The sequence below is a fragment of the Lithobates pipiens genome, unplaced genomic scaffold, assembly GCF_037356315.1.
Source record: "Lithobates pipiens isolate NorthernLeopardFrog02 unplaced genomic scaffold, aLitPip1_a1.2 Scaffold_28, whole genome shotgun sequence".
Taxonomy (NCBI): Eukaryota; Metazoa; Chordata; class Amphibia; order Anura; family Ranidae; genus Lithobates; species Lithobates pipiens.
In genome coordinates this window covers 93,048,250-93,070,435 of record NW_027507789.1, presented here as the reverse complement: position 1 = coordinate 93,070,435, position 22,186 = coordinate 93,048,250, and the positions used below count along the sequence as shown (strand labels likewise).

The 22,186-nt window shown below is 40.8% G+C and overlaps 1 protein-coding gene across 1 annotated transcript in view; it reads left to right on the top strand.

Moving 5' to 3' along the window:
* The first annotated feature begins 4,259 nt into the window (after nucleotides 1–4,259).
* Nucleotides 4,260–22,186, top strand: part of STAC2 (SH3 and cysteine rich domain 2) — a 1,207,844-nt gene continuing 1,189,917 nt past the window's right edge. Inside the window, exon 1 of the mRNA XM_077459468.1 lies at nucleotides 4,260–5,365. Coding sequence (XP_077315594.1) covers nucleotides 5,273–5,365 — 93 coding nt within the window. The 5' untranslated portion in view covers nucleotides 4,260–5,272. The remainder of the gene's footprint in view (nucleotides 5,366–22,186) is intronic.

Below are 22,186 nucleotides of genomic sequence, written 5' to 3'. Positions count from 1 at the left end.
GGGTGTCCATGGTATGCCTCTGAGGGTCAGTAGGTGCTGTACTTATCTTATTTTTTTGAGAGTAAAATATGGCTTAATGTTCAAAAAAAAAAAGAACTTTGATGTTATCGAATTTCCCCAAAATTCACACAATAGAAGACTGTATCTATGTCAGCATATTCCAAAAATCTCAGGTTGCTAGGTAAAACAGATTACTATTTTATTATAGTCCTAAAACATTTAATTTCAATAGCTTAAAGGGTAAGTTCCCCTTTGCAGAAAATCTGTAAGGTGAAATTACACTGGGTCCCCTCCCCAGTCCAGCTGACCTGGAGCCCCGAAATAACCCGCTGTGGCACATTGGGTCGCTGATTTACTGGCCAGGGGATTTTAAATCCCTGTGGCTTGATCTCCTAAACGTACCTCGTAAATGTACGTCTAGGAGGCATTCTAATGTTGGCGCTGATCAATCAAGATCCCCCCAGCCCATCTTGTCAGCGTCAGAGGAGAGTAAGACATGGGGATTTCAAACAGATTTCATTTACCGCAAACTGTGATTGGCTGTGTCCAAGGGACAAGGGCATCACAAATTTTCCCCAATGCATGCTCGCAAGTGCACATGGGGAGCATGCAAAGGGGAGAATGTCATATGACGTTGTCCAGGCAATTAAGGCCTGCGCTGTAGCCATCATCTGGCTATAGCACCAGCTCAAGATGGTTAAAGGCTTCCCATGTACCAAAAACAAATCATTCAAAACCCTACATTGCTATCTTTGGAATTTTTAGGTATGCTCGGTGTACCAGTGCATGCAGACCCCTAATCTAGAAGCAAAATTTGAATGTTATAAATACAAACAGCAGATACTTCAAAACCATATACTAGCATAGATTCAGTTTGGTCCAGCTACATGAAAAACACCCATTAAGGTTGGTACCACATCCCAAATTTGAAAAATGTAGTAAAGAGAGATAGAAAAAAGGGATTTTAACGGTGCAAAATAACGATTACAAAGTAAATATATAGAAACATTTTTATACAATTTTATTACAATCAGAATTAAAATCGTTGTGCAAGAGAAACAATGCAAAAAAATTTACAATGGTTTACATAGACAATCTTTAGGGATCATGGATGGATGTAAAAGAACATCTATTGCACACTAGCCCGACATGTTTTGCTATTTGCTTCTTCAGGGGATGTGCAATACAACAATACAGACACTGTAATATACAAAGATGAAAATAGAGAAAAAAAAGAATTTATATAAAATAAACAACTATTGGAATAATATAAGGACACTTTGTCAGACCAACACCACCAAAGCCACGCTTACCCCCTGTCGTGTGTCCACCCAATGTCAACCACCGCCTAAAGTTTCACACCTGCCAGCAAGACCCACAGTAAGTATTCCATGCAGTCATAGAAAGCAGAAAAGGACTAGGCTAAAAAAAAAGAACATACAAAAGAGGTATGTATAAGCAAGATAGTAGATTCTGCTGCCAGATAAAAGCAGCAGAGGATGGACAAAAATCCATGTTGACTATTCAAAAATTGATTGATTATCAAAAAATTATATAATATAGATAGCCTGGGCTTTCGAATATATAACTAAATTAATAAAAATCCATACTTACTTAAAAAGCTATTTAGCAAGTCATGGGTAGGAGAGTGACTCGAAATGTCAAATTGAACATTGCCGATAAAGAGTGAATGGGAACACTACAAAAAAAACAAAAAATAAATAAATTTAATTTATAATAGTATAATTTGTAAGGCCAGTATTGAACTAGGCCTGAAAATTCCCATAGTGTAAAAAACAAAAATCTAGAAGATAGAAATTAGACCAAAAACTCACCAATCTTATCAGCTCAATATGATAAAGTCACTCCCACCAGCACTAGCTGAACAGAGTGACAGATAAGCTCGAGCTGGCGTCTGATGTCACCGGCTCGATGCGGATGTGACAGCGCTAATGCGCATGCCCCGAAGGCCAAGGAGATCCCAAAAACAACATTACCCAAGTGGCAATGCGGGGAGGGGTGGAATACCAAACCGAACGACGGAGACATCCATCGTAATCGGAGAGGATACCGCCCCCACTACCCGTCGGCCAATGGGAAAGGAGTAGCAGATGTAAACAACAGCAGGATGGAATGCTGTGAAGGGGAACATAGTACAAACGTAACCCAGGGAGATTGGGCTCCGGGAAGAGCAGCGCTAAAGCGGGCACTGGTATAAATATCACCCAGTACCCTGGGTGTCTGTATGATGCATAATGAACACACTCTGTGGAAAGGGAAGGTGGAAAGGCTGTGGACAACCTGCGGACAAAGTAAAAAAGCAAGCTAGAAGGACAGGGGGGATTTTTAAAGGAAAAGGCATGACTCAAAACAAGCTGCATCATGCTATAACTATAGAGGTGTAAAGCTGACAAAGTGCCAACAAAAAACAAATCAATACAGAAAATAGATATGTCAAGGTTAAACACATTAATTAAGCAAATTTTGGAAAATCATATAACTTAATAAAATAAATATCTACAATAAACAAATAATACATATATTTATTGAAAAAAATGACAGACCACTTGGAAAAATAAATTAAAAAATAAATTATATAATACACAAGCAATGAAGGTGGTCCACATAAATAAACATAAAGAGCATGAAAGTCAGGGGAAGGAAAAAGGGAGGAAGTGGACACAGAAAAAGGAAAATAATAATACTAATTCAAAGAAAGGGCTTAAAACTCAAACTTTCATTGAACCCTGGGAAAACAGTGGTTCTCGGATCATATATCCATCGGGCTTCAAGTTGGAGCAGTGTCCTGTCCACACTGCCCCCCCCCCCCCCCCCCCCCCGAGTCCAAGGGGATATGCTCTAATGCCAAGAATTTGATTACATTGGGATTGAATGAATGATTTAAACCAGCATAGCAACTGATTGCATCTTTTTATTTTTATCGGCTTAATGTGATCTCTAATCCTCTTAAAAAATTGTCTCTTCATTATTCCGATATAGAAATCGCGGCACAGACACTGTGCCAAGTAAATAATACCTGGTGTCTGGCAGGTGACTCTAAACTTTATAGAGTGCCAATTGCTGTTAAATCGAGGCCTACAATCAATGTACTGACAAATATGGCAAGGTACCAGTATTTCCTTGTCTCTTGATTGAACTACTGCTATCAAAATGACTATGGACAAGACGGTCCTTAAGTGACGGGACTCGTCTAAAGGTAACTTCAGGGAACTTGATGTACTTCCTAGCAATAAGATCTGCCGACAATAGTGGCCAAAACCTATTTACATTTTTTTTGATTTCCATATGTTGATTAGAGTAACGAGTAATAACTCTAAAGCCCCATACACACTATCACATTGTCTGCTGACTTTTTCCTTCAGATTTACCAAAACCATGTAGTAGAAGGGCCTGCCCGATTGCATACAAATTGAAATTACTAAGATTTGACCTCATATTATATGGTTTTGGTAAATCTGAAGGAAAAACTCAGCAGAAAAACTGATAGTGTGTATGGGGCTTTACTGTATCACATTTATTTGAACGTTTAGAGGAAAAAATCAAAGAGTTCCTATCTTTGGCGTTAACACGATTATAGGCCTTTTTGAGGCAGGCATGACTGTAGCCTCAAATTTTTAAACGGCAATAAAGATCCTTAGCCGCAATTTGAAAGTCTTGGTCCTTGCTGCAGTTACGTTTAAGTCGCAAATACTGACTATATGGTATACTGTTAATAAGTGAAACTGGGTGAGAGCTTTTGGCATGAAGCTTATACTAGCATATTGAAACTAAATTTATAATTACAACTTTAAAAAGTGTGATATTTGCTTGTTCTGCTTTATAATGCCTCGTTTGGGAAAAATGGTAACATTTTGTGCAATCAGGACCAGAGTTGTCCCTATACACCAACACAATTGAGTACTGTCTCTTATACTTTTTATATCTGTACTAAGTTACATTTTCAGGACAAGCTTTCATGGTATACCCAGAAATTCCCGATAGAACATGGATGTGCAGGGATCAGCATATAATGACTGGTCAGTGTAGACCCTGCTGTATTTCTGTAACACTTTATTCTGCAAAGGGAAACTTTCCTTACCTAAAATATTCATATTGACACACTGCACAAGCCCTAAACCCAACCCTCATTTTGGAGCCAATAACAATAAAAGGTGTGGTAGAAAAATTTGCATATGAAAGGCAAAGAAAGAATGTTATGGGTGGGACATATGGAGGACAAGCACTAGGAGCCTAGGAGCAAGGATAGGTGGGTGGGGGGCTTGCTGGGAACAGACAATGAGGCTATGAGCGATAGAAGGAACAAACAATGGGGCTATGACCTACAGAAATATAGAAACACACAGAATTAGAGAGATAATACTGAAACTGCAAGACAGAGGAGGGGATGAGGGATAAAAAAAGAAACCAGGGACACAAAGAATAACTGAGTGGCAGAGAATGACAAACACAGAGTGACAGTCAGAGTAGGAAATTGCAATAGTGTGCAGAAAAGGGAATTCCATCATCATATTAGGAGAGACAAAAGTGAAGTGGAAAAAAAGGAGACAGGGAAAGATTTGCCTCAATGAAAGAGAATAGACAGACTGCAGCAGTGAGAACAGAGGAGAGATACAGAGTCTGCAGCAGAGAGGTGGGGGGAGTGGGGATGGGAGGGAGAGATTGCAGTGGAGGCAACATAAAGAGTATAACAGAAGACAGTTCTGGGGATTAGACAGACTGCAGCTATTCCTGACCGCTGTTTAATCACACACAGAGGAATGCAGCTAAAGTATTGACATTTTAGGCAGAACTGGTGCAATCTGAAGAGGCACTGCACTGAGATTGATACAGGGTTCTGCTGTCCATCAGGTTAGGTACTGCAATTCAGAGAGTGGGACGGGAACCCCAAGGTGCAGCAGTCAAGAAACCGTTGGCAGGCAAAGAGAGTGCTGAAGATTTAACCAGGAGTACAGCACAGACAAGATTCAAAGAAACTTAAAGAATTTGTGTTTGTAAGGGAAAAAGAGCTCCTCAACTGTCACACAGCCTAACAGGAGATCCTCAGAGCACGCTTATATTGCTGATTGCTAACCAAGTCAAGAGGAATGAGATCAACACACTGAATACCGTGGCAGGTGACACGGCACACCGCACTTAAATATAATAACACTGCACGGTATCTAAGTCTGTAGATAATAGTAGCATTTCACATCTTTGAACCCAAAAAGCTGTTTTGACATTAGCGAACTGTTTGCCGAACTCCCTGGACAACATGACAGAAATAACGGAAATCAATCCACAAAATTCAGAGCAGCAGCCGCCTGTGACCAGCAGCAGTGGAGGGTGTGGACTCCCTGAGACCAAGGTACACTGATAAAAAATATTCATAGACTCAACATATATCTAGATGCTCATTTAGATCCCATTCCCATTCTAGAACTTTACCAGTATGCATGTTTCCCCCATTGGTCTACTAGTCTGTCTCCATTAGCATAATCGAATGTCCCATCCAATATGTGTACTGTTCTTAATCCATAATATTATTATGATTGGGCCTGCTGCTTAAAAGGCTTCCTGTAGATAATTGTACCAAACAACAGCTGTAGTGAGTGCAGGGCACCAACACCTTAGCAAAGCATCACTGAGACAATTTTTTTTAATTATAATAATAAATATAATAAATTAGAAAAAACAGAATAGAATTATTTGGTCAATTGCCTATTGATCCAGTTACACAAAAGAGGTACAGGGATGAGTATATGTTGCGGGAAAATGTACTTAACTGGAATTGTTAGCTTACATTTGACCACCCTCTTTATGTATAGTTTAAATTATTTACAAAAGTTACAATATGATTCTGTAAACCAGAAATAATTATTTGTGCTGTACAGACAATCACAATTCCTGTCTGTAATAAAACAAGACAATTACAGATTGTAAACTGTAAAATCACAGATATAAATGGATACAGACTGGAAATTAGATTGGAAATTAGACTGACATTCATCTTTCATTAGAAATCCTACACAATGTGCTGCTTAATATTGTAGTTTGTACATTAGATAACTTTATGTGTATGTGGTAACCTGAAGATAGTTCAGAATAACCCTAGTCAATTTGGTTTTATATGAATTATCATGCATGGGAACCCTTTACAGCTATAATTGTAATAGCCTAGACGCTGGCTCAGATGACTTCCAGTGTCATCCATACACTTCCTCTGTGTGCTAGTAGTCAAGCCACACCTCCTGTTTGTTTCTATCCTTAGGACAGCACTGAATTGGAGAATATATGGGCAGATTTAAAAAGCTGCATATACAGTACACCCCTCACATTTTTGTAAATATTTTATTATATCTATTATATCTTTTCATGTGACAACACTGAAGAAATTACATTTTGCTACAATGTAAAGTAGTGAGTGTACAGCTTGTATAACAGTGTAAATTTGTTGTCCCCTCAAAATAACTCAAAACACAGCCATTAATGTCTAAACCGCTGGCAACAAAAGTGATTACACCCCTAAGTAAAAATGTCCAAATTGGGCCCAATTAGTCATTTTCTCTCCACAGTGTCATGTGACTCATTAGTGTTACAAGGTTTCAGGTGTGAACGGGGAGCAGGTGTGTTAAATTTGGTGTTATCACTCTCACTCTCTCATGCTGGTCAAAAAAATAAATGTTTCTCTACATAAAGGTGGCCTAGGCTATAAAAAGATTTCCAAGACCCTGAAACTGAGCTGCAGCGCGGTGCCCAAGATCATACAGTGGCTTAACAGGACAGGTTCCACTCAGAACAGGCCTCGCTATGATCAACCAAACAAGTTGAGGGCACATGCTAAGCATAATATCCAGTGGTTGTCTTTGGGAAATAGACGTATGAGTGCTGCCAGCATTGCTGCAGAAGTTGACAGGGTGGGGGTCAGCCTGTAGCCTGTCAGTGCTCAGACCATACACCGCACACTGCATCAAATTGGTCTGCATGGCTGTCAGTTTTCTGAAGACAAGCAGACTAAGGACATGGATTACCGCAACCTAGTCCCGTGGTCTGATGAGACCAAGATAAGCTTATTTGATTCAGATGGTGTCAAGCATGTGTGGCGGCAACCAGGTGAGGAGTACAAAGATAAGTATGTCTTGCCTACAGTTAAGCATGGTGGTGGTAGTGTCATGGTCTGGGGCTGCATGACTGCTGCCGGCACTGGGGAGCTACAGTTTATTGAGGGAACCATAAATGCCAACATGTACTGTGACATACTGAAGCAAAGCATGATTCGTTTCCTTTGAAAACTGGGTTGCAGGGCAGTTTTCCAACATGATAACGACCCCAAACACACCTTCAAGACAACCACTGCCTTGCTAAAGAAGCTGAGGGTAAAGCTGATGGACTGGCCAAGCATGTCTCCAGACCTAAACCCCATCTCTGTGGCATCCTCAAATGGAAGGTGGAGAAGTGCAAGGTCTCTAACATCCACCAGCTCCGTGATGTCGTCATGGAGGAGTGGAAGAGGACTCCAGCGGCAATCTGTGAAGCTCTGGTGAACTCCATGCCCAAGAGGGTTAAGGCAGTGCTGCAAAATAATGGTGGCCACAAAAAATATTGACACTTTGGGCCCAATTTGGACATTTTCACTTTATGGGTGTACTCACTTTTCTTATGGTTTAGGCATTAATTGCTGTGTGTTGAGTTATTTTGAGGGGGCAGCAAATTTACACTGTTATACAAGCTGCACGTTCACTACTTTACATTGTAGCAAGGTGTCATTTCTTCAGTGTTGTCACATGAAAATATATAATAAAATATTTACAAAAATGTGAGGATGTGTGCTCACTTTTGTGAGATACTGTACACCAGTAGAATTTTGTTCAAACCTTCATACTGAAAATCGAAAAAAATTGTTTGTTATGCCGCGTACACACGTCTGGACTTTTCGACGGACTAGGTCCAACAGTCTTCCCGACGAACTTTCAAAACGAGCTGACTTGCGTACACACAAACTGACTTTCCAGCAGACTAGGTCTGACGAACTTCCAACGACTTTCAAAATGAACGGACTTGCCCACACACAGACTAAAGTCCGTTCATTTTGAATATGACCCCAGGTATGAAGGGACTAGAAAGGGAAGTCAATCTCGCAGCTTTCATCATCAGCGAAGTTAACACCTTGTGAGCCCCGTCGCCTGGTATGGATTTTAAGGGGCACCGCTGTTGTGGAAAATTTTAGATGTATTTATTATATGTATTGTCGTAAGAGTCCTCCTGTATTCATTCTCCCCCAGCCCGCTCTAAAAGAGCTGACTGGGGCAGACTGACGCTGGTTGAGATCCGTTAGGTAGTGGATAACTTCTTGGTATTGGAAAAAGGTGTTTGCGGAGTGGGGGTATGTCCATCAGCAAAAGGGCCCCTGTACACTGTACAGACGATCGTCTGAGGGCATATGCTTACTCTGGATTGGTTGTAGGCGGATGTGTGCACATTGTCTCTGCTGTGTCTGATCACCACATGGAGATGAGCAGTGCACATCTGTTGATAGCCTTCCATCCACAAAGAGGTGTAGAATAATCCAGGTATACATTGTTCTCTGAAACAATATATATATTAAGGATTTCTATCAACGGAATTATAGTCATCGTTCATTGGTTTTGTATGGTTTCCATCATTGAAAGCATTTAGTCAGTTTGCGTCACTGACTATTTGAATGTATATATGTCTGTGATTGGTACCTTCTTCTGAATTGTATTGTATTTTATTGTCCTTATATGGGCATTCACATCCTGTGTTACTGCTGTGAGGTCACACCCTTTGTGGGAGGTGTTCAGCTGTTGGAGGCAAACCCTCCAGGGTGTGGCTTCCAGTGTAAAGGTAAATAAAGTTTTGGTCGAGGTGCGAGAGCACATAGATGCTGACCGTTTGGAGAATGTAAGACTGCTGGTGATGGCTTTTTAATGGGGAACCAGAGGGGCCTGGCTGAGGAGCAGCCAGGCTGAAATGAGGATGTAGGTTGCATTGGGGATGTCTGGTCATTGGGATGAATGGGATGGAAGGTTAAAGTATTATATCATTAAGATGGAAATGGGTGCTTATTGGAAGCACAGCAGCAGATGGGGCTGTGTGCATAGCATACAGAAAAGTTACTATTACACCCCCTACGCTGAAAAAATGGTGTGGGGGTCCCCCCAAAGTCCATACCAGACCCTTATCAGAGCACGCAGGTCGGCGGGTCAGGAAAGGGGGCGGGGACGAGCGAGCACCCCCCCTCCTGAACCGTACCAGGCCGCATGCCCTCAACATGGGGGGTGGGTGCTTTGGGGAAGGGGGGCACCCTGTGGCCCCCCACCCCAAAGCACCTTGTCCCCATGTTGATGAGGACAAGGGCCCCTTCCCAACAACCCTGGCCATTGGTTGTCAGGGTCTGTGGGAGTGGGCTTATCAGAATCCGGGAGCCCCCTTTGATAAGGGGGCCCCCAGATCCTGGCCCCCACCCTATGTGAATAAGTATGGGGTACATCGTACCCCTACCCTTTCACCTGGGGGAAAAAGTATCATTAAAAAAAACACACTGCATAAAGTAGTTTATTAGGCAGCTCCGGCTCTTCTTCCGACTTCTGCTCTTTTGCCGCTCTTTTGCTAGTGGTGGCCCGGCTTTCTTCTTCGTCGCTGTCTTCTTCTTCTTCCTTCTTCTGTTCTTCCGATGTTGACAAGATGCTCTCTCCCGCTGTAATGCCGTGGACACGGTGCACAACAACTGCCTTATATGACTTCACAGTCCCGGCATGCCCCAGGACTGTGACGTCATAAGGGGCGGGGTCACTGGGTGACATTACCCGGTGACCCCATCCCTTGTGTCTATATAAGTTGGCGCGCACCGTGCCCACGGCATTAAAGCGGGAGAGAGTGTTGTGTGGCAGCAAAAGAGTAGAAGATAGCGGAAGAGCCCGGGAGAAGAACCGAAAAGAACAGAGAAGTCGGAAGAAGACCCAAGAGATCGGAAGAAGACCCTCGGAGCTGCCTAATAAACTACTTTAAAAACCGGTGTAGTGTGTTTTTTTTATTGACACTTTTTCCCCCAGGTGAATGGGTAGGGGTACGATGTACCCCATACTTATTCACATAGGGTGGGGGGCCAGGATCTGGGGGCCTCTCTATTAAAGGGGGCACCCGGATTCCAATAAGCTCCTCGCAGGCAGACCCCGACAACCAACAGCCAGGGTTGTCAGGAAGAAGCCCTTGTCCTCATCAACATGGGGACAAACTGCTTTGGGGTGGGGGGGCCGCAGGGTGCCCCCCTTCCCCAAAGCACCCACCCCCATATTGAGGGCATGCAGCCTGGTACGGTTCAGGAGGGGGGCACTCGCTCGTCCCCGCCCCCTTTCCTTACCGGCTGAGCTGCGTGCTCAGATAAGGATCTGGTATGGATTTTGGGGGGGACCCCACGCCATTTTTTCGGCATAGGGGGTTCCCCTTAAAATCCATACCAGACCTAAGGGCCTGGTTTTCCCCTGGAGGGGCATTCCCTCTCGCACTTGCAGCAAAGCGAGATGTACAGTACCCTGCAGCCGAGAACCAGCGTGATAGGATCGCGCTGGAAACATTCTCACGGGCAGGTGCTGTAGCTGCCCTTGTGTCGTATTTGGTCCATCAGACCAGCATACAGACGAACGGGCTTCCCAATAGGAACTTGGTCCGGTGGACCAGGATTTAAAACATGTTCTATTTCTAGATCCGTCTGACTTTTGGGAAGAAAAACCAAGTCTGCCGGAAAGTCTGATTGTGTGTACACAGCATTAGAGAATTCTTCCTGTGTTTGAGTCAACTAATTTTGTTGGAAGTCCCTTTTATTTTTCTCCAGACCTGTTTTTTGTATGAAGTCTCAGACATATTAAACATGTCAATATCTATGAATAAAAACTACAGTCGTAGTTAGAATTTTATTCAATAAAAATTTCCATCCATTTTCTCTTAACTGCTATTGAAATAAATGTCCATTTTACCTTACTGACTTTTAGAAAATCAAACAAAAATTCAGAAAATTACAATTTAACAAAATTCTACTGGTGTAAAGCCAGCTTCAGGTGGATTAGAAAAACATAAATTTGTGAATTGTGCAAATGGATTTTTAAGTCAACTCTTTTCTTTGACATTACTTATAAAAACTGCTGTTAAATTCAAACTAAACCTGGGTATACACTATTGGAATTTCATTCAACATTTTTCATTGTAAGAACATTGTAAGAATGTTCATTCATTTTTCTAATCATTACACTAGCCAAACCTGGATGGAAAATCAAATGAAAAATCAAGTCGTAGATTGATTGTCCAATTTTCATATAGTGATTGTGCTTACGGTGACAGTTGGTTTCTGTTTCATGATCAGAAATGAATAAATGAACACGGGAAAAATGTTCATATTATCTTTGTAATCATTTTCAGGTCACTTGTTTGAAAAAATTAAGTGAAATGCACATGAGCAGTAGGGGAATTAGAAATCAATCAAAATAAAAAAAAAAAACAAGTTTAATGTTGCAAATTATTGGAAAAATGTAATTAAAATTCAATGTTGAAAATGATTGTAAAAAAGTTGCAATTCAGTGAAAAAATTCTGAGAAAATGATTGGCCCATCAAATGTTAGAATTAGAAAGAATGTATAAATTTTATTTTTCTAATTTTATTAAGGTGAAAAAACATAAGGGTTTATAACCCCTTTAACTTAAAGTGTTTGTTATCCCAACATTTCATATTTCTGTGCCTGCTATACCATGTACTCACATGAAAACATATTCTGTTCTCATTGGATCACTTCCTTTGTGTGAAATCCCTGGTATTCCTGCCAGTTCCTCTACTTTCCCATTAAAAAGCTGACCATGCTAAGCATGAGAACACAGCGTGACCAGTTCTCTAGCTGTGCTGGGAATTGAGCCTGCTCTCCTCCAATGATCAGACATGTCCTGACATGCCTCCCCTGCACAGCCTTTCACTGGGAAGCTCATTGTACTGTTTCTGCTCCTCTCCCAGCTCTTATGCAGCTGAGAACAGAGGGAACAGAATCACTTATAAAAAAGGGGGAAAAAAAGTATAGATTACGCAACCCTCTACGATTTCTTGGTGAGAGCCAAATCAGGTTTGCCATTGATCGATACCCATAGAGGGGATTCTTATAGTGCATGATATTTAGTTAATGATGCTATATGTGCTGCTCTATAACAAGATGCGAAATTAGGACAACCTAGACCTCTATTTAATTTAGGGAGGTAAAGAGTGTGTTGCTGTGTATGTGGTCTAGAAGAACCCCATATAAATGCATTTGCCTTTTTCTGTATAATTCTCAGGTAATAGGCGGGAATTGGAATTGTGTTGGTGTATCAAAGGGGTAGTAAACGGCGCACATCTGCTGTTAATATGTGCAAAAAGCCAATCAAGAAAAATTCAGTAATTGAAATACCATAAAAACTAAATACGTGATGATCGGTGAATAAACAATAATTTCATGCCTAATAGCATATTCATTAAAAAGTGCCAGATATAATACAAAGTGTTATTTGTGAACCACAAAAATTACCAAACCGTAATACTACAAAAACCAAAATTGTGTGTATGAAAATTCAAATGTTAAAATCGCATTCCTAAATTGTATGCGATTTGAAAATCGCTGAGTGGAGCTATATTGCAAAAGCGTGTTAAAATTCAACAGCAGAAAAAATAAATAAAAACAAAAAATTCCATCAAATAACAATCTAATGATCCGTGCGATTCTGAAATCGCTAGGTGGAAATAAATTGTAAATATATAGTGCAAGTCCCACAGTATGATGTTATAAGCGGAGCCAGAAGTAAAAATCAGAAAGAAATAATAAAAAGTCTTTAAAATGGAACGGAAGTGACAAAAAATGCTTCAGTGCTTCAAAATTTCCAGGATGATGACCGGTGCATTAATAGTAAAAATTCTCACTCACCAGCTCCCCATCCCCATAAGGGGTTAATGCGCCTCCACAGTGTGAGCCCCTGTGTCGCTGCTATAAAGCTGGTCCGGTTTAAACATCCATGGAAATCCTCATGAAAGATAATAAAATGGGGCAGAACATAGTGTAATCCAGTTTAAAATAGTTTATTTAAATGTTAAAAACGCTACTCACATAAGTACAATGAAAACCGGCATTGAAATCATTCAAAACAGTGCTGTATATTTGAATTTGCCGCCTATGCCGCTGTATACGAGTGGAAACACCTGAGGCCACGCCTCAGGTGTTTCCACTCGTATACAGCGGCATAGGCGGCAAATTCAAATATACAGCACTGTTTTGAATGATTTCAATGCCGGTTTTCATTGTACTTATGTGAGTAGCGTTTTTAACATTTAAATAAACTATTCTAAACTGGATTACACTATGTTCTGCCCCATTTTATTATCTTTCACGAGGATTTCCATGGATGTTTAAACCGGACCAGCTTTATAGCAGCGACACAGGGGCTCACACTGTGGAGGCGCATTAACCCCTTATGGGGATGGGGAGCTGGTGAGTGAGAATTTTTACTATTAATGCACCGGTCATCATCCTGGAAATTTTGAAGCACTGAAGCATTTTTTGTCACTTCCGTTCCATTTTAAAGACTTTTTATTATCTCTTTCTGATTTTTACTTCTGGCTCCGCTTATAACATCATACTGTGGGACTTGCACTATATATTTACAATTTATTTCCACCTAGCGATTTCAGAATCGCACGGATCATTAGATTGTTATTTGATGGAATTTTTTGTTTTTATTTATTTTTTCTGCTGTTGAATTTTAACACGCTTTTGCAATATAGCTCCACTCAGCGATTTTCAAATCGCATACAATTTAGGAATGCGATTTTAACATTTGAATTTTCATACACACAATTTTGGTTTTTGTAGTATTACGGTTTGGTAATTTTTGTGGTTCACAAATAACACTTTGTATTATATCTGGCACTTTTTAATGAATATGCTATTAGGCATGAAATTATTGTTTATTCACCGATCATCACGTATTTAGTTTTTATGGTATTTCAATTACTGAATTTTTCTTGATTGGCTTTTTGCACATATTAACAGCAGGTGTGCGCCGTTTACTACCCCTTTGATACACCAACACATTTTTAACCCCTCGGGGTGATTTTAATAGGTAGTGGCAGCCCCTGTCTTCGCCACTAGGGCACTTATTCACTTATTTATTTTAATTTACATTATCGTAATCACTTTTACACTTGATCACATTTTATCACTTTTAATAGATTTAGGGTCCATAGCGCACCTTTACCCCTTTTTGACCTTTCCATTTGGGAATTGGAATTGGTAAGACTCTGAAAAGGTACAATAATTTGGGTAAGACTGTCATTTTTATTGTGTTGATTCTTCAGAACCATGATAAAGGAAGGTGGTTCCAAGATTTCAACATATTTGTTATATTATTTTAACATTGGAGGGTAATTCGTTAAAAAAAAGATCCAAGAGTGATGCAGGGAGGTGTATTCCTAGATATGGAATGGATTTATCTGTCCAGGTAAAGGGGAGACCTACCTTAGCTGAACTTAATTCTAAATTTGAAAGAGATACATTTAGTGCTACACATTTCTTGGGATTAATGAAAGGTAGCAAAGTCATCAAGTATTGGCATTAGGTTAGTGCATGATAATTGTGGCGATGAAAGAAATAGGAGGATATCATCCACGAATAGGCACATTTTGTGTTGAAATCCCCCTACTTCAATACCCGTTATGGTGGGATCTGGCCTGATCTGATCCGTTGGGCAAGTGGTTCTATAAGAAGTGCAAATAACAGCGATGAAAGCGGACACCCCTGCCTAGTGCCCCTTTCAATATTAAAGGTATCAGATTTATAATCTGCATATTTAACATATGCTTTAGGTTTATTATATATAGTGCCCAGATCCAGTTAGTAAAATTTGGGCCAAAACTCCACTTCTGTAGTGTGTACTGCAGGTAGGACCAGGATATAGAATCAAAAGCCTTTCAAATATCAAGTGAGAGAAAGCAGGAGGCAATGCGACATGTTTTGGCAATTTGTGCTAAAAGAACTGCTCAGCGTACATTATCGCCTGCTTGTCATGTTGGCATAAAGCCAACTTGATCACGATTTGTAAGTGTGCCAATGAATCTACTTAGACGGGATGCCCAGATCTTTGTGAGAATTTTGATATCAAGATTTAGCATTGATATAGGTCAGTAGTTGGTACAAGAAGTATCATCGGAATGGGGTTTGGGAATCATACATACGATCGCCAATAAGGATTCTTGTCTAAATGATTTATTTTCACGTAAAATCATTGAATGCCTCTACCAACATAGGGGAAATAGAGTCTGAAAAGGTGTGGTAGTATAATGCAGAATAATCATCTGGTCCTGATATTTTATTTAAAAAAAAAAAACTTCAGCGGGTTTACTCCCGCTTTAAGTGAGAACAAAATTTGTGAACGATTTTAAGGTGGTTGCTTGTATATATGTTTTTAGATAGTTTTAATCGAATTGGTTTAAATTAGTTATTTGTTGATCTGAGTGCCCTCGCCGGGTATGTGTCTGGTTTGTTAGATTTCATGAAGAAAGCATGTAATAATAATAATAATAATAATAATAATAATAATGCAGTAATTTATCAGATGGTTCTGTAATAAAAAGATCTTATTCCAGGCGTGCCTTCTCTAAATTATTTGTAGTAGTTGGATTAGGATTGCTTTGTAAAGCAATGAAACAGGAGTTAAAGTGTGTTTCTAATTTACGTGCAAGATGTCTTCATTCTCTATTGAGTATTCCATACTGCTGCTGAAGTGTTCCCCTCAAGACCAGTTTATGTGCTTCCCACAGTGTTATTGGGGAAATTTCTGGGCTTTTGTTGAATGTTGAATATTCTTTCAGAGCATGTTCAATTTTGTGACAATATAAAGGGTTTTTTAAGTAATATCTCTGGTAAATACCATGTTTTATCTTGTGCTTTAGGTATGGTTGATGCAATAGTTGTTAGGACTGCATTATGGACAGACCATGGGACCGGGATTATATTTGATGAGAGACTCTCAGGTATCATTCCTGTGGTTAGGAAAATGTGGTCGATACGACTGAATGTTTGGTGAGGGTGTGAAAAGTAGGTGTAATTTCTTTTTGTTGGATTATTCTCTCTCCATGAATCAACTAAATTGTGTTTGGAAAGGAGTTGAGAAATATTTTAGAGTGGTTACGGGGTGGAGTATATGGTGTTTTGTCCAGAAATGGTAGGAGAACCTGGTTGGAATCGCCACATGTAATGATTGTTCCCAGTCTATGTGCATTAACTACTTGTAATAGATGTGTTAAGAATGGAATTGGCTGTTTGTTAGGTGCATAATATGAAACCATAGTTACGTCTGTGTCCAAAATGTGTCCCGTAAGGATTAGATATCTTCCTTCCGGGTCCTTAATTTCCGAATGAATTGTGAATGGAGTGGACCGGTGGAAAGCCACAAGAGTTCCACGATGTTTGGTATTGCAATGAATATTTGTGGATAGGATGAACTAAAAAAATGTAGGCGTCGATTTTACTGTAAAATGGAGTCTCTTGCGAGCACATAATGTGTGCATTTTTTGCTTGGAATGACCTAAACGCTTTAGTGCGTTTCTGTGGTACATTGAGTCCCTGTACGTTCAGAGATAAAATGTTTAAGGGATCCTTGGTAGCTGAGTCAATAGGCAGCACTCACCTGTTGTTTGGACCTGACGATTTCTCGATCCATACAGACTTGAAAAGGCAAAAAAGAAAGGTCCAGTGTTATCTAGATTAGGAAAGAAGAAAAAGACAGATAAGTTTACATTACCTATGCTTAATAATATAATAAGAAGGTATTCAAAATTTACCCATGGTGAAGGGTAAAACCCCCTAACAGGGGACAAGAGGCCCTCGTCGAGTCCCCCCATATTGAGGGAGGGAATCCGAGGAAGACTAGGTGAGGCACACAGAACTTCCGTAAATAGGAGAACCACTTTGTTAACCACTTGACCACTGGGCACTTAAACACCCTTATTAACCAGACCAATTTTCAGCTTTTGGTGCTCTCACATTTTGAATGACAATTATTCAGTCATGCAACACTGTACCCATATGAAATTTTTGTCCTTTTTTTCACACAAATAGAGCTTTCTTTTGGTGGTATTTAATCACCTCTCGTTTTTTTATTTTCTGTGCTATAAAAGAAAAAAGACCGAAAATTCTGTAAAAAAATGAATTTTTCTTCGTTTCTGTTATAAAATTTAGCAGATTAGTAATTTTTCTTCATAAATTTTGGCCAAAATTGATATTACTACATATCTTTGGTAAAAATAAGTACAAATTGGTGGATATTATTTGGTCTTTGTGAACGTTATAGAGTCCACAAGCTATGGTGCCAATAGCTGAAAATTTATCACACCTGAAGTACTGACGGCCTATTTCAATTCTTGAGACCCTAACATGCCATAAAATTACAAATACCCCCAAAATGACCCCTTTTTGGAAAGAAGACATTCCAAGGTATTTAGTAAGAGGCATGATGAGTTTTTTTAAGTTGTCATTTTTTCCCACAATTCTTTGCAAAATCAAGATTTTTTTTCCTTTTTTTCCCCACAAAATTGTCATATTATCAGTTTATTTCTCACACACAGCATATGCATACCACAAATTACACCCCAAAACACATTCTGCTATTACTCCCGAGTATGGTGATACCACATGTGTGAGACTTTTACACAGCGTGGCCACATACAGAGGCTCAAAATACAGGGAGCGCCATCAGGCGTTCTGGAGCACCCAGGACAATTCTGACATTTCTCTCCTACATGTAAAAATCATCATTTATTTGCTAAAAAATTACATAGAACCCCAAAACATTATATATATATTTTTTTTTAGCAAAGACCCTAGAGAATACAATGGTGGTCATTGCAAATTTTTATCTCACATGGTATTTGCGCAGCAATTTTTTGAATGCGTTTTTTTTGGGAAAAAACAGTTTTGTGCTTAAAAAAAACGCAGTAAAGTTAGCCCAATTTTTGCATAAAGTGAAAGACGAAGTTATGCTAGATACCTAACATGTCACTCTTCAAAATTGCACATGCCCGTGGAATGGTGCCAAGCGTCGCTACTTAAAAATCCCCATAGGCGAAGCATTAAATTTTTTTTACTGGTTACATGTTTTGGGTTACAGAGGAGGTCTAGGGCTAGAATTATTGCTCTCACTCTAACATTCACGGCGATACCTCACATATGTGGTTTGAACACCGTTTTCATATGTGGGCGGGGCTTACGTATGCGTTCGCTTCTGCATGCGAGCACATGGGGACAGGGCGCTTTATTTTTTATTGTTCATTTTACTTTATTTATTTTAGTTTGACATTTTTTTCCCCAAAAATAAATTTTTGATCACTTTTATTCCTATTAGAAGGAATGTAAACATCCCTTGTAACAGGAATATGGAATGACAGGTCCTCTTTACAGTGAGATCTGGGGGTCAATAAGACCCCACATCTCACCTCTAGGCTGGGAAGCCTGAAATAAAAAATAAAAAATAAAAAAAGATTCTGGCTTTGATCGTATTGGCGAGTTGGTAGAAGCACCGGAGGGCAGTGAGGGGGGTGCGTCTATGACTGAGTATTGCAGGGTATCACCGAGTATGGCTGGGTATTTTCGAGTATGGCTGGGTATCTCCGTGTATGGCTGGGTATTGTAGGGTATCTCCAAGTATGGCTGGGTATGGCAATTTATGGCAGAGTATTGCAGAGTATTGGCTGGTATTGCAGGGTATTGGGGGCATTGCAGAGTATTGGCGGGTATTGCAGAGTATTGGCTGGTATTGCAGAGTATTGGCGGGGTATTTCAGAGTATTGGCGGGTAATTGCAGAGTATTGGTGGGTATTGCAGAGTATTGGCGGGGTATTGCAGAGTATTGGCGGGTATTGCAGAGTATTGGCTGGTATTGCAGAGTATTGGCAGGTATTGCAGAGTATTGGCTGGTATTGCAGGGTATTGGGGGCATTGCAGAGTATTGGCGGGTATTGCAGAGTATTGGCTGGTATTGCAGAGCATTGGCGGGGTATTTCAGAGTATTGGCGGGTAATTGCAGAGTATTGGTGGGTATTGCAGAGTATTGGCGGGGTATTGCAGAGTATTGGCGGGTATTGCAGAGTATTGGCTGGTATTGCAGAGTATTGGCAGGTATTGCAGAGTATTGGAGGGTATTGCAGAGTATTAGCGGGTATTGCAGAGTATTAGCTGGTATTGCAGAGTATTAGCGGGTATTGCAGAGTATTGGCAGGTATTGCAGAGTATTGGCTGGTATTGGAGAGTATTCGCGGGTATTGCAGAGTATTGGCTGGTATTGCAGAGTATTGGCGGGTTATTTCAGAGTATTGGCGGGTAATTGCAGAGTATTGGCAGGTATTGCAGAGTATTGGTGGGGTATTGCAGAGTATTGGTGGGTATTGCAGAGTATTGGCTGGTATTGCAGAGTATTGGTAGGTATTGCAGAGTATTGGCGGGGTATTTCAGAGTATTGGCGGGTAATTGCAGAGTATTGGCAGGTAATTGCAGAGTATTGGCGGGTATTGCAGAGTATTGGTGGGCTATTGCAGAGTATTGGCTGGTATTGCAGAGTATTGGCGGGTATTGCAGAGTATTGGCTGGTATTGCAGAGTATTGGCTGGTATTGCAGGGTATTGGGGGTATTGCAGAGTATTGGCGGGTATTGCAGAGTATTGGCTGGTATTGCAGAGTATTGGTGGGTATTGCAGAGTATTGGCTGGTATTGCAGAGTATTGGCTGGTATTGCAGGGTATTGGGGGTATTGCAGAGTATTGGCGGGTATTGCAGAGTATTGGCTGGAATTGCAGAGTATTTGCTGGGTATTTCAGAGTACTGGTGAGTAATTGCAGAGTATTGGCGGGTAAATGCAGAGTATTGGCGGGTATTGCAGAGTATTGGCGGGGTATTGCAGAGTATTGGCGGGTATTGCAGAGTATTGGCGGGTATTGCAGAGTATTGGCGGGTATTTCAGAGTATTAGCGGGTATTGCAGAGTATTATCTGGTATTGCAGAGTATTATCGGGTATTGCAGATTATTGGCTGGTATTGCAGAGTATTGGCGGGGTATTTCAGAGTATTGGCGGGTAATTGCAGAGTATTGGTGGGTAATTGCAGAGTATTGGCGGGTATTGCAGAGTATTGGCTGGTATTGCAGAGTATTGGCGGGTATTGCAGAGTATTGGCAGGTATTGCAGAGTATTAGCAGGTATTGCAGAGTATTAGCTGGTATTGCAGAGTATTAGCAGGTATTGCAGAGTATTGGCTGGTATTGCAGAGTATTGGCGGGGTATTTCAGAGTATTGGTGGGTAAATGCAGAGTATTGGCGGGGTATTGCAGAGTATTGGTGGCTATTGCAGAGTATTGGCTGGTATTGCAGAGTATTGGCGGGTATTGCAGAGTATTGGCAGGTATTGCAGAGTATTATCTGGTATTGTAGAGTATTAGCGGGTATTGCAGAGTATTGGCTGGTATTTCAGAGTATTGGCGGGTATTGCAGAGTATTGGCTGGTATTGCAGAGTATTGGCGGGGTATTTCAGAGTATTGGCGGGTAATTGCAGAGTATTGGTGGGTAATTGCAGAGTATTGGCGGGTATTGCAGAGTATTGGTGGGGTATTGCAGAGTATTGGTGGGTATTGCAGAGTATTAGCTGGTATTGCAGAGTATTAGAAGGTATTGCAGAGTATTGGCTGGTTTTGCAGAGTATTGGTGGTTATTGCAGAGTATTGGTGGGTATTGCAGTGTATTAGCGGGTATTGCAGAGTATTGGCTGGTATTGCAGAGTATTGGCGGGTATTGCAGAGTATTGGCAAGTATTGCAGAGTATTGGCGGGTATTGCAGTGTATTGGGGGTATTGCAGAGTATTGGGGGTATTGCAGAGTATTGGCAGGTATTGCAGAGTATTAGCGGGTATTGCAGAGTATTGGCAGGTATTGCAGAGTATTGGCGGGTATTGCAGAGTATTGGCAGGTATTGCAGAATATTGGCGGGGTATTGGAGAGTACTGGTGGGTATTGCAGAGTATTATCTGGCATTGCAGAGTATTAGCTGGTATTGCAGACTATTGCCAGGGTATGGAGGGGTTAAATTCGGTGAGTAGCGATGTGGGCACTGCAGATGCAGCCCACAGCGCTGCTGACATCGATCTCTTCCCCCTCCGCTGTACCGATCGGTACAGAGAGGGGGAGGGAGGAACGTTATGACGCTGGTTTGTTTACAAGTGATTACTCCGTCATTTGACGGAGCGATCACGTGGTAAACAGCCGCGATGAGTGGCCGCTTACCATGATCCGTGATGCGCCGGGTCATAGATGCTCTCGTGTGTGCGCCCCAGGGGGCGCGCGAGAGCAGAATTCTGGGAGGCCGTTAATTAACGGCCTCTCAGAGTTAAACAACCGCCCTGAAGCCGTTAATCGGCTATGGGCGGTTGTTAAGTGGTTAAACAAGAAACAAAAAATATAAATGAAAAAAAACAAACGCTAGGATGCATGTTTATAGCCCTTATGGCTTAATGACAGTATTCTCTATAATAGGTTTTCCAAGAAAAATAAAAAATAAATGAAGTTTATTAAATTCCTGCAATACTTGAAAGAGTAGTCTATCTAATCTAAAAAAGGTAAATGGGATATGTCTTTTATCAAGAACTTAGACTTCTCTAAAACTTTGTTTCTAAAGCCTATATAAATACATCAACCGTAGAATTTTTTTTTATCTTTTCAGTCATGAATGAGTCTCTTTATTTGTTTAATGATAATATTATGCAACTCTAGGTTGCAAGTAGTAAATAAGGAGAGCTCTTTTAACCATTCTATTTAGGTAAAGAGAAAAATAAACTTTGTTTCATATATTGGAGATGATGAATAGGGATGGCCGAACGGTTCGCCCGGCGGTCGTTTTGCGGCGAATTTCGGCTGTTCGCCGTCCGCCAGATCGGCGGACCATTGCCGCCATTCGCCCGGCGGACTTCCGTGTTTACTGTGTAAAAGAACTTTGACCTATTATGACACATCCATCATGGGGTACAGGACAGCCAATTGAGACATTACAGCACATGGACACTTGGACATTCCCCCTAACTTATAAATAGACCCGATCCGGCGGCCATTTTACATTCTTTCATATGTCA